General features: G+C 46.8%; 1 protein-coding gene across 4 annotated transcripts in view; it reads left to right on the top strand.

The window, feature by feature from the left end:
* The first annotated feature begins 6,839 nt into the window (after positions 1-6,839).
* ZMYND8 (zinc finger MYND-type containing 8) overlaps positions 6,840-12,140 on the top strand; it is a 432,560-nt gene continuing 427,259 nt past the window's right edge. For all 4 annotated transcript variants that reach the window (XM_078651871.1, XM_078651872.1, XM_078651873.1 and 1 more), the window contains exon 1: positions 6,840-6,976. In XM_078651871.1, the coding sequence (XP_078507997.1) occupies positions 6,963-6,976 (14 nt within the window). In that variant the 5' untranslated portion in view covers positions 6,840-6,962. The remainder of the gene's footprint in view (positions 6,977-12,140) is intronic.

Genomic DNA, 12,140 nt, shown 5'->3' on the forward strand with positions numbered 1-12,140 from the left:
TGTAAGGACGTTAACGTCTGTGCATGAGACTGCCATACTTAGGGTGTCGTGAGTGGGAGAGGGAACCCCCTGCAGCCCCCGACGGCCGCCGGTGTGTATGTGACATACGTGGTCCTACGCGCCGAGCTTCCACAATCGTAGGGGAGGAACTAAGGGGAGTAACGATAAACAGAACTGTAGGTGGGAAACAGTCCCAATACTGAGGATATCTCACCGGGGGTGGCATATCCAAACTAGTGTCCCACTTGGGGAGAAATACAACGAATAACTGCGGGGGTGGCAGCGTGTGTCGCTGCTGGGCTTGTGCGCGGGCCAGGCTCTTGTAGGAGAAGCGTCTATCGCACGTTAGCGCTTACAAGCAAATGACAGACAGTCTAGGCTCCTAGACGTCGCGCAGCACAACAGAACACCTTGAGAAGGATATAACAGTAGGTAGTCCTTTCCTCAGGAGGAGGTGCCAAATCAGCTGGGCAGGGCATCTCCCAAGGCGTGAGCCGCTACAAGGGGGGAGGAGATCGGTCCGATCCCGGACATAGTTCCATCACTGTCCCGGTCCTTCTCAGGGGTGAACAGGTGCGGTTGGCCTTCCAGATCTGATGTCGTGGGCGACGTATGTAGGCCGGTCACCGCTTTCAAGGCATCTCGTCGTTCTTGCATGATTTGTGCGAGGTCGGGTGAGCCCTTGGGGGGTGACTCCTGGTCCCTGGGGCGGCCCGATCGAGCACGGCTCGCACCTCGCCGTCTGGAACGCCGGAAGTCGTTATTGCGTGCTCTCTGGGGTCCGGGATTAGGAATGATTGGGCAGTGAAGCTCAGTCCAATCCAGCGCTTCCTCCGCCGTATTGAAGAAGAGGGCTTTCCCTTTGTGCAGCACTTTCAGGCGGGCCGGGAACAGTAGGGAGTACTGAAGGTCGTTGGCACGAAGGCGTCTTTTGACATCGAGATAGGTGGAGCGCTGATGCTGTACTTCTCGGGCGTAGTCCGGGAATACCATAACATGCTGGTCCTCCACCTGTAGGGGACCCACTGTCCGGGCCGCACGGAGCACCGCGTCGCGGTCTCGGAAGTGCAAAAATTTTGCCAGCATGGGTCGTGGTGGGAGGCCTGGTTTAGGTGCTCGGGCCGGGACCCTATGGGCCCTTTCAATGGAGAAGTACGCCGTCCTGTCTGCCTCCGGCGTGAAAGATTTGGTCCAGGATTCCATGTACGTCAGAGGGTCCGAGTTCTCAATCCCCTCCGGGAGACCTAGGACGCGAATGTTACATCTCCTTGAGCGTCCTTCTAAGTCCACCGTGCGTTCCTCAAGGGCCGCCACACGGTGTAGGACCTCCTTCAGTTCCGCCGTCTGTGATTTCACCGCAGGCTGTAGCTCGGTCGCGATCCGTTCTCCCTCCTTCACTCGATCCGCCAACTTGCGGTGGTCGTCGCGGATTAGACTAATGTCCGTCGTCAGAGCTCCCAGCCGCTCCTCCATCGATAGGCGGGACAACTCAATTGCCGCCAACACCTGATCTAACTTCGCCGACAGTGTAGGGTCGGTTTGCGACGCATGGGCCTGCGTCCACGTCCTCGTTTGCGGCATCCTCTCGGGGGCCGTCTCGGGGACCGCCGAGCATTTCGCGGCATTCGTTTTCCCCATGACAGATATGGGGGGGGGGCCCCGGCTCCTGTGTATATCGCGTTCAGCAGGCCGCCTCCCTTTGGTATGTTCAGATAGAAACTCAGCAGAGGATGAATACACGGGGGCGGTCACTGGGGGGCCCCACAGTTGGTCAGGACGTCCTTAGGAGCTCGCAGCCGCAGGGGGCAACTTTTCGGGTGCTGGGAGATGGGCAGGAAAAGGGGCACTGCCACCACAGTTCAGAGGCCAGAGGTCCTTCGGAGAGTAGGCGCCCCTGTTAGGGCCGGGTCCAATGCTCCCTCCTCTCCGGCGTGCAGCCCCGCTCTCCAGGCAACCCCGGGGGCCAAGGAACAGACGACCCGGGCCCAGGGAAGGTCTCAGACTAAGTGTCTACGCCTCAGGGTCAGCAGAGCTCCGCGTCCCTAGGGTGGTTCTCACTCCAGTCACGGTGCCACGACACCCATGGGCGCCATGTTAGAGTCAGGCACCTGGGTCCACCAGGCCACTCGAGGATTTAGGCGTGTTCCAGCACCCCCCCCCCCGAGCAGGGGCCAACATGGATCGCGACCGGACCCCAGAGGGGACAGGGGGGCCGCCGGATCACCGGCACCGCGGCTCGCGAGGGAAGGGGGGGAGGGGGGGTGCACACCTACCGCCTTCAGGAGGGATCGTGGTCAGCGGAGGGTCCAGCGCCACACAGGTGGGATCTCCGTTGGTGCTCCGTGGCGATGAGGTGGACAGATTAGGCTCCTGGACACGAAGAGGCGCCGACGCCATGGAACTGCGTGAATGCGGCCGCCATCTTGTGTGTCGAGATGGTGCAGATAAGAGCACCGGACCGAAAGTCCGAGGTCCAACTGCTGCGCTCCCCACCGGGCACCGGCAATAGTCCTGTCTCGCGATGGTCGTCACTTCAGCGACAGAGTCTCAGAGGCGCTCCCGGTGGGCAAAGGGAGTTGCGCCCGCCATCTTGTGCGCTCAGCTCCGGGTGTAGAGAGGGACGGAGCAGTGGTTGCCGTGCGTCTGCAGATTCCCAGACGAAGGCAGAAGACGCCTCACTGCGGGTGAGTCGTTTAGTATTCGGTATAGGAAGGCTGAGGCTCCCGGCGATCATGGGAAATGGGCAAGATGCTAGCCCGATCGCGGAGCCTCAGCAGGACACAGCCGCCATCGTGGCTTGCCAAGCCACGCCCCCCCACTCAATTAACTATACTCTCGACCAACAGATTGTGAGAGTCTGGTTTCCACTTTTGAAAGGGCACATGAGTTCCCCGGGAGACTCTGGCACCAGAATACATATGTCTATCAAAAAAAAAAACGAAACATTTTCAATATCATGATAAAGAAACTAAGAATTGACAAACCAAGTAGGCTTGCATATTGGCACATGCACACATAAAGCACGCAAATATTGGCACATGCACACATAAAGCACGCAGTTATTGGCACAAGCACCCATAAAGCACACACATATGCACAGACACGCCAATACACACACACACATAATTTTTCTCAAGAGCCTAAAGACACACATTCACTAATCCACACACCCCAACAGTCACACATAACACTATACAGCTGAAGGCTCAGGGTGATGTGCCTCGGGGTGGTACTGAGGCCACCACTAATTGATACGCCTCCATTGGACACTCGCTGCCTACAATGATGCGAACCAGAGGGCAAAGAGTTATGTAAAGTAGTGGCCTATGGAAATGTACTATAAGGGCACACTGATGTAAGAAGCAGGTGGGTTCATGTTGGTGTCAGAGTCCTCCCATGTCAGGGAAGAACAGCTCCTCCAAACTTCTTTTAGGTGAGACACCGCAAAGCCCTTTTGTTTGTGACAAATGACACAGAGAAGGCTTTTGGGTCAGCCTTCTTCGTATATTGGTTGCTTTGGACCTTTTTTTAAGACAGTGTCATTCACATCTTGGTGGTTTTGGACTGATCGAGACTGTACATGATTTTCATTTGCCAAAGTTTTGAGAAATAATTGTCAGCACTCCTATAACCAAGTAATCATAACATTTACAAGTAGAAATTAGGTGATTTCTACTGGTTGCTGGAAATATCTGCTCTATGAAAATTGACAAAATAAAGATTGAAGAAAAACAAACAAGTGGACTATATATCTTTGAACCCCATGCTTTGAAAAAGACTTGTGTTGATATCTCGGAACAACTCTAGAATGAATAGAGTCTGATATAATTTGTGAGACTGACAGGGCCTCTAACTTATGCTCTAAATGTTATGATTACTTGGTTATAGGAGTGCTGACAATTATTTCTCAAAACTTTGTCTAATTTTGTGTGTATCACTTTTGTGTACACTAACGGCACCTTAAGGTGGTAGGTGCTTTGAGATTTTCTGGCACCCTATTTGGTTTACTGGTTCGACAAAATATACATACTGTTGGTTGTGTACTGAATTGTGGAGATATTACAAGTGTTTGGCGAGTGTGTGCGGACGTTTCCCTGTTGGGAACACTACCACCTGTATCTTTTGCTTTGTGTATGATTTTCATTTGCACCTAAATTGGATACCACACTTCTGCATCTTTTGTGTCTAAACGTGCTTCTGTTCCTAGAAGTGATTTTTGCTCCTAATTGTGCTTTCCCCCCTAAATATTACAGCACGATTCTGCTAATTTTGCATGCACATGTGTCTGTGTACCTGTATTGATTTTTTACTCCTGTATATGTTTTTGTACCTTAAAGTGTCCCCACTTTCTAGTTGATGAAGTACCAAAGGTGACTAGTCTCCTAACTCTGTTTTTTGCACCTAAATGCATTTTTGCACTTAATGTCTCCAGGTTCCTGCTAATGTTGTGCCAAAGGTGACTAAGCATCTTGAATCGCATGTCTGAAACATTCTAAGTATTATAATATAAATACAAAGCAGGTCTCTTACCTTAACTGCTTAACGACGACTCAACGAGGAGGCCGGGGCCCGACCGACTCCTGCCTGCAGCCCTGCCCACGCGGCCCGATCCGAGTAGTGACTGACTGCTCACGAATGGCGTGTGCGCATGCTGAGTGCGTCACACTGAGTGGGGGCTGGCCATAAAATTATGTCCAGGGCCGTCATTGGTAGCGCCTTCGCGCGCTACCAGATTGACGGCCCTGGGACCCACTGTCACCCGCATCATGAGCAAGGCCGGCGTCACGTCACCACCACTAAGGCACCACCAAGCTAGGTGGTGGGGTGCGTGCGTCACGGTGCGTGCGGTGCTTGCGCACACAGTGTTTAGTTCCCGGCCTCCTTCCCTGCCTTACTTTTACTGCCTGCGGCCCGGCCCGGGCCCCTGCGCGAGCGCGACGAGAGTGCTGTGCGCACTGCGCAGCGCTTTCCCCATGATTATAACTTATTTATTGCCGCTGCCCGCAACTGCGGGGCCGGCGGCGGGGCCCCCCTGAGCGCGAGGCCCTGGGCAGCTGCCCATACCGCGTCCCAGAAAAGCCGTTTGCTACCACCAGCATACTCACAGATTGTAGAGTCCACTGGAAAAAAAACAGGGCAGGTCAGAGAAAGTTGAAAGCCTATGTATCAAACAGAGCTCTCAAGTTTCTTAAGGCAGTGCATGAATAGTCCAGGTTTTAGTATTGTTTTCTGGGGCTTATAGTCCAGTTTAGCTCGTTATAAAATCATAACTACAAGATCCAGAATGCAAAGCAAAAACCTAGACTAAATGATCTACTCCTTGACGGACATAGAAATCGGGGGGTTCCAGGAAAATGAGTAAATGTGTAGTGTCTTCGCTTCTTATAGTAAAGAAGACGATCTTGGCGCTCAAAACTTAACTGGACAAAATCAAGACCTGCAAAATGGGGTTCTGGGTCGAAAATAGGGCTACTGTGATTGCCACAAGAACAATTTGTTTCCAACCTTAAGTTTTCCTTTACCGCGCAAGTGCATTCTGGGTCTTGTAGTTGCGATTTAGTTGTTCAATTTAACACATTGAAAGCCCACACGCGAGAACAATGATATGCAAGAGGAAATCCAGGTCTGGAATATATGGTTCTCAAGACATGGAATCATATGGTAACTCAAGTCGCAAAGCAAAAACAAGAAACGAGCAACACATGGGTTAATGTCTTATATACCTGCATTAGTTGGAATCAGTATTATAGCTCACAGAAAACAAAACCATCCAGAGATGCATAAAAATTACCATGGATCCTAATGCAAGCAAGAAAAAAATGCCTCCGGCCTCAAAGCACACAACATGTCATGCTGAATTTTAGAAGACAGCCATATTGAGGGGCCCCTTGCATCTTTTGCGTCCTTTGCACTGCACCTGCTGAGCTGTTGATAGCTACACCCCGGATAGTGTTTCATGTAAGCATATTTTATGCCTGCATTTGTTTAAATGCTAAATTTAAAAAATGACTGCCAAAGGATTAAAAAATACTCGTTTGTTGGCAAGTGTAACTATTTAAAATATAAAACAGCGTATAGGCCAGAATACATCTCCTATAAACCCAGCGTGGTTTTAAAGAGCAGCCCTCTCACGGGTTAATAGCGCGCGAGCTGCCTCGAACTGATGATGAAATGCCAGAGCTATTTTCACCCTCCTCGGCAGGAATATGCCTCGGGGGAGGGGGTAGTGAGAGCGTCTGGGCTGTGCCGACTGCAAACCTCTGCCAGATTTTTAGAAGCGATTTGCATCGGAAATTCTTTTCAAAATATCTTCCTAGCGTTAAAAGTGTGCCTTTTTGGCGTTTTAATAATCCTAATGCGAGAAACTGGCAAAACGATGATCGTAATTTCTCCGTCTCACGTAAACATGCGTTTGAGTACGGCCTTCGCTCTAATTTGCAACATTACCCGGCACATTTGCAGTGTTTCGTTACCTTCCGGTAGCTTCGAGGTACTAAGTGCAGCATTGTAACCACTTTAAACGATTCTTTTAGTCACCAGTCGCTGCCGTGTAAACAGTGTAACATTAAAAAAAAGTACACTCACGACGTTGGGATCATTGCAGATATATTTTACATCTTACATGACCTATGTGACCCAAGAAACGACCCGTACGTTATTAAAACTGCGTTCCTGACACATTGGAAGACGGGCTGCTGAAGGAAAGGCCTAGCAGTAAGAAGCCTGTCTCTTTTCTCCTCGCAGAATGGCTCCTGCTCGCCAGAGCCGCACAAAGATAATCACTCAGGAAGTGTTTCGGCCAATCCGTTGACGTTTCACATCCGCACACATGGGAGCAGCCTATGTACGACGAGCTTCTATCAGCAGGCCTGATCATCAAGCCGAAGTGCCAAGCCCTTTCTGTCTGAGAACAGAGTCTGGCCTCCATGTTTTCTAAGTATTGACATAACACTCTTTTAACAATGCATCCACAGAGGTAAGCGTTTTATTTTTTCGTATTTGCTCAGAAATATGTGAATTGTATCTGCTCAGACTTTTTCCTATGCGATTTGCCGTTCAAATCTCACAGTGCAGCCTGTGGTTTTGTGCAAACTGTTTACAGCTGCTTTTAAGCAGGTCACATGTCTGGTATTCTAAAGCCACCTCTTTAATTTAACAAACGAGCAAAACCTAGCAGGGCTTTTCTTTCAGGAAAGAGCAGGGGGGTTGTAAAGATCCTGCTTTTGGCAAGGGGTATTTCAGTTGGAGAAGAAAGGCAGCACTATTGTCTTATCTCCTGTGTCACATGCCTGCTGGAGAGAAAATGGAAGCGGAGAGGTGTTCTGTGAACCAAGAAAGGCCAAGCGAAAGGGCAAGTTTGTCTCTCCAGAACGATAAATGATGCTCCTGGCTTTCTTCTCTTTAGGAAAATGTGTCTTTTCACTCAATTGCAGTTCTTGAAATGCAATATTTATGGGCAGTTTTCCATTTTGGGGCCTATATGTGCTGCTGCTTCGTTGTAAATAAAAACCACACAGGATGTATATAAGCGTTTCTAGTAGTTACATGATTTGGGTTTTATAATATAAACTGCTTTTCACTTGAGATTTGTATTCTTAATACGTTTCATGCTTGGTGATGTGTTTTGGTTATGATGCAAGCAGGAAGTCAGGTCTGATGTTGTCCATATTGTTGAAAATAAGATGTGCTTTTATTTACATGCTTCAACATTGCGTTTACTAAAGCTAAAAGGCAATGCAGCTCACCACACGGGTGCTGTTTACTGTTGAGTGAATAGGGAAGGATTATTTCATGTTTTGTGGCCTGTGGGGTAACACGCAGACATTTCCTATGACATGCCACTAGGAATGGGGCTTTACTGTATTTAATGCTAAGCGTGTACCGTGCCAATGATACATAAATGGTCGGTACAACTGTTGATGGTGATTTTGATCTCACATGGCATGCCTAAAATGCTTAGAAAACAGAATTGCTCAACAGAATGCCACTGTGGCTTGAAACACACTATCATTGCACGCCGCGTCAACGTTTATTAAAATAGGTAAGTGTGCTGAATGTGTTAGTAAATAGCATGTATATAGTTTTTTTTTGTTTACCATGTGTCAGAGCAGATCATCCTCTCTGCAGGAGGTCTACAATCTGCATAAACATCTTGATGAGTCACAGGCCTAATTTGGAAATTTTCCAGTGATGCCAAGGCTGGCTTGCGTTGTGCCCAAGATCACACAGAGTGTCAGTCGAGCAAACGCGAATTAGATTCTAGTTCTTTAGGTCAGTTTCCAACTGATAAATGCCATTTAAATGCATATACACCAAGTACCGTGATGCCATTAATGCCAGATTTGATGAATTCATTGTATTTTGAACCCATCTCCGTATGCATTGGACTAGGCCTCTCTACGTGTTGCACCAGTGTTTGTAGTGACATATTTGGCATAAGGAGGTGCTTGGAAGTTGTAGGTGTGTAAATAAACAATGCAGCTATGCCGTTTTAATTCGGACTTGTTTCTTAGCAACACAAGAAACTGCACAGTGAAAATATGCATTCTTTAACAGCCCTTATTGGGTAAACGTCAACAAGGACGTGATCTGTATGCATAATTAAAGAAGCTATTTGCAGTGAACATGCGTGACATTCTTTGAATGTTTGATTTGCATAGTAGCTACAGCTGAAATGTAAGCCCGTTGAGTGATTTATTTATGTTTTAATTGGTATCGAAATCGCTGTGATGGATCAGGATTGTAGTGGTCTGTTCGACTTGTAAGCACTGATGTTATTTATTACCATCAGTGCTTGTATTTGCAACGGATCACAGTTTTGTGTTGTTTAAAAGAGGCAGAATTCAGCCCTGAGTCTGAAAACGCTGCATCAAAATGGCCTCTTTGACATGTCTCCCCTGAAGGAAGGAAATACGTGGAAGTAGGCAGACCGGATTAACCCGTCACTTGTTGGAACTGTGCACACTGCGTGTAAGATATAAGGGCTTTATTTTTCGACCGCTATCTACCTTTTCAGGTCCTGCTATATATTGTTATTGCCCCAAAACGCACAAAACACATATCCCTGCATTGCAGTACTTTAACAGAGTAGCCCAACCAGATGTGCCCCCTTATCGTAATGGAATCGCCGGCCTGGTTTAATACCGACACCTGTAAAACGGGGCTGCACAAGGCCTTCTGGAAACAACTATCATCCCTCAACCACCTTTTATTTGTGTTGCTTTGGGCAGATAGGGCTGTGTTGGTCGCTTTCTTTTAGCACAGAAACTCTTTAGGAGTGTTACTTCCCAACCTGGAAAGCCACATTTACTGATGGAAGTAGTGTAATTTTATGTCACAAAGTAAAAGGGGCAGACCGTATTTGAGCTCAGGCCCTGCACATTTTCTTTCAATCAGAGTAGATTTGCAAGCAGCTGAGCTCAGGGTTAATTAACATGGTCAGCATCTCTGTATGTGGTTCAAGTGCAGTCGAGCTGTAGTTCCCTGCATAGCCAACTGTTCTTACAAATCCTTGACCGGAATATCATTTACAGCTCTGTGCTGAAAATAGACTCTGTAAAGAGTTGAGTGGAACTGCATAGTGGGGTAAGAGACTATTAATTGTAACCACGTTTGGATAATGCTTTATTAACTAACTGCACGAGTTGCAAGCCAAGGCAGGGTCAAAATTGACATAAACATTGTGATATTCGTGGCTACCTGGTATACAAAGTGTGTTACAGAAGTAGAGATCCGCTCAAGAATGATGTTTTATTCCATGGGTAATGACATCAAATAAAATGATTATTTAAAATGTATTGAAAGAGGACATAGGTAATTTTCGGTTATCTTAAATAGTACTAATGTAAGAATTTACTGGTTTGATGTTGTCAGTTGTCTTACACTAGCTAGACTTTAAATGTAATGGATTTTTGTGCATCTACATGTAAAAATTATATGTAAAAGTCATGTCAAATCTCTTATACCCATGTTTTGAACTTGTAAGTTCAAAATCTTCTTTTTTTCCCCTCCAAAATGTCTTCATCTGTGGCATATCATTTTAATGAGTGCAACAGTTGCAGTCCTTTCACTTGTTAACATTGTGCATGGCCCGTTGACGTAGTTCCCAAAGTGGCATAACAATGCTTTTATGTTCACTGTTTTCTTTTTAAGTCTGACATTTTGTTAGTTTTGCACCGTTTGCATTTTTCCTCATCATGAATGATAGTCGCTCCCCCAGATCCTGTGCTTCCTACCTTCTTCTCCCAGTGACTGTTGTCATATTGTCATTATTGTATGCGCAGTTGAAACATATTAACAAAAGCTAAAGTTGTATGTCAGTTGTCCAGTGCTGTAGCTAATGGAGAGCCCCTGACACAAAGATATTCCTCTGGAAGTTGTTTAAACGCATCACTGGAAATCTCTTATTAACCTTTGGCTTTGACAAAAATCAGATGCAAAGATCAGCACGTGCATGTGAACGCTGAGATTGTCAGGTGTTCTCTGCAGTTTCAGTCTCTTAGAGGATTGCTTTGAAAAACCCCACTGCTGTTTACAGAAGGGAACATGGGAGCTGCTTCCATTTTAGTTGCAGTACAGGAATGAAGCAGTGTGCTGTTGGCAGACGCCATTTTAAGAAGCCTGCATACATAGAATAGCCACCGGCGAGTAAGAGACTGGGTGAGTGCTGAAAAGAAGCTGTGGGATTATTGAGCCGTGGATTCGGGTTAATGCAGATTCTAGTATTATTCAGTCATAAAATAGGTAGCAGAGAGTGGGAGGCGCTGCCTGGAGAGAGCAGGTCATTTAACTGCAAAATGCTATGTAGTGAAATGGTCCCAGAGCCTGTGGTTTAAACAGGCGTCATATTAATTTATATCTGCACGCTTTAGATTAGTGAACACACCAGTGTGAATCTCCACATTGAAGACAGTTACACTGTTTAACAACATGTAGCAGCTCATTTTTTTTCAGTCCTGGAACGACGTCGAACAATAATCTCATGTTTTATGCACATGTAACAGATGACAAGGACATTCCCTACCAGGGACTGTGCATAGCGTCTAGAAAATGTAGTGACCGTTTTTGTGGTGTAGAATGTTATTGTTTTCCCTGCATTGTTAACATCCCCATTTTTCACCAAAAGCAGGTTTTGTGGTGCAAAACCCTTTTGCACCTATTCTTTCACCGAGCACCTCCACTCAGAATATCAGTGCTGTCCTCTTCCAAGAGAGGGTGGCATGTTGTTGTGCATAATGACTGTTCATTCTTGTGAAACCTGTGCTTTTATTCACCATGTCTTGGTATGAAGTAGCTGTTCGTTTTCAGTGGTGTGTCTGCAGATGTGATCTCCCCCTCCCCCTCCCAGAACGTGAACCAGGCCCAGCTGTTAAATGCAAATCACGTGAGGTTTCTTGCCTGGACCATTATGGCTTTAATTGAAACGTTGTACCCACACCCACGTTTTTTGTAGGCGTTAGCATTTAGCAACAAAAGCATAGTCATGGAAATGGTGGACAGAAGGATTGTTTCACTGCCTCTGAACATTATTCTCACAAATCCCTTTCTGGGACCTCTTTGATAACTATAAGAATTCATAAAGATTTGACACTGAACATGGGGGAACTCATTGTGTCCTGTGAGCTGCTTAACCTTGCCTGTGCCTTTGACATCCATTGTGGGGGAGGGGAGGAGAAAAGACACCGAGCTTTATTTCCATGGTGAACCTGATAATGCAAATGGCCTTTTTCTCCTATTGTACAAAAGAAGCCCAATTTCCCTCGTGCCGAGAATATATTGTTTTTTTCACCCACAAAATTAACCAATGAAGCACTGCAGCCATGTGTTTTTAAAACAAATATGTTATCGTTTATTCGTTTTGTTTAACACCCCAATGCCTGCGCAGGGTTCCTTCACAGTAATTCAGAACACCCTGAATGTGGCAACCAATATGTCAAATGTGCAAATCATTACCCCGAAAGACACGAAAGTGTCAGCCTCTAGCAGCCCAGCCTCAGCAGCTGATAATGTGTGTGGCTGCAGCTGACTGTTTATTATCTGCACATATTTCTCAGTTGAACCTTTTTTTCTTGCAATGAAGAGAGATGCAAACAAGTGCTGCTTGTGCTTTCTAAGACAATGCAATGAAATAAAATGAGAAA

This window comes from Lissotriton helveticus, chromosome 7 (genome assembly GCF_964261635.1).
Source record: "Lissotriton helveticus chromosome 7, aLisHel1.1, whole genome shotgun sequence".
In the NCBI taxonomy this organism is placed as follows: domain Eukaryota; kingdom Metazoa; phylum Chordata; class Amphibia; order Caudata; family Salamandridae; genus Lissotriton; species Lissotriton helveticus.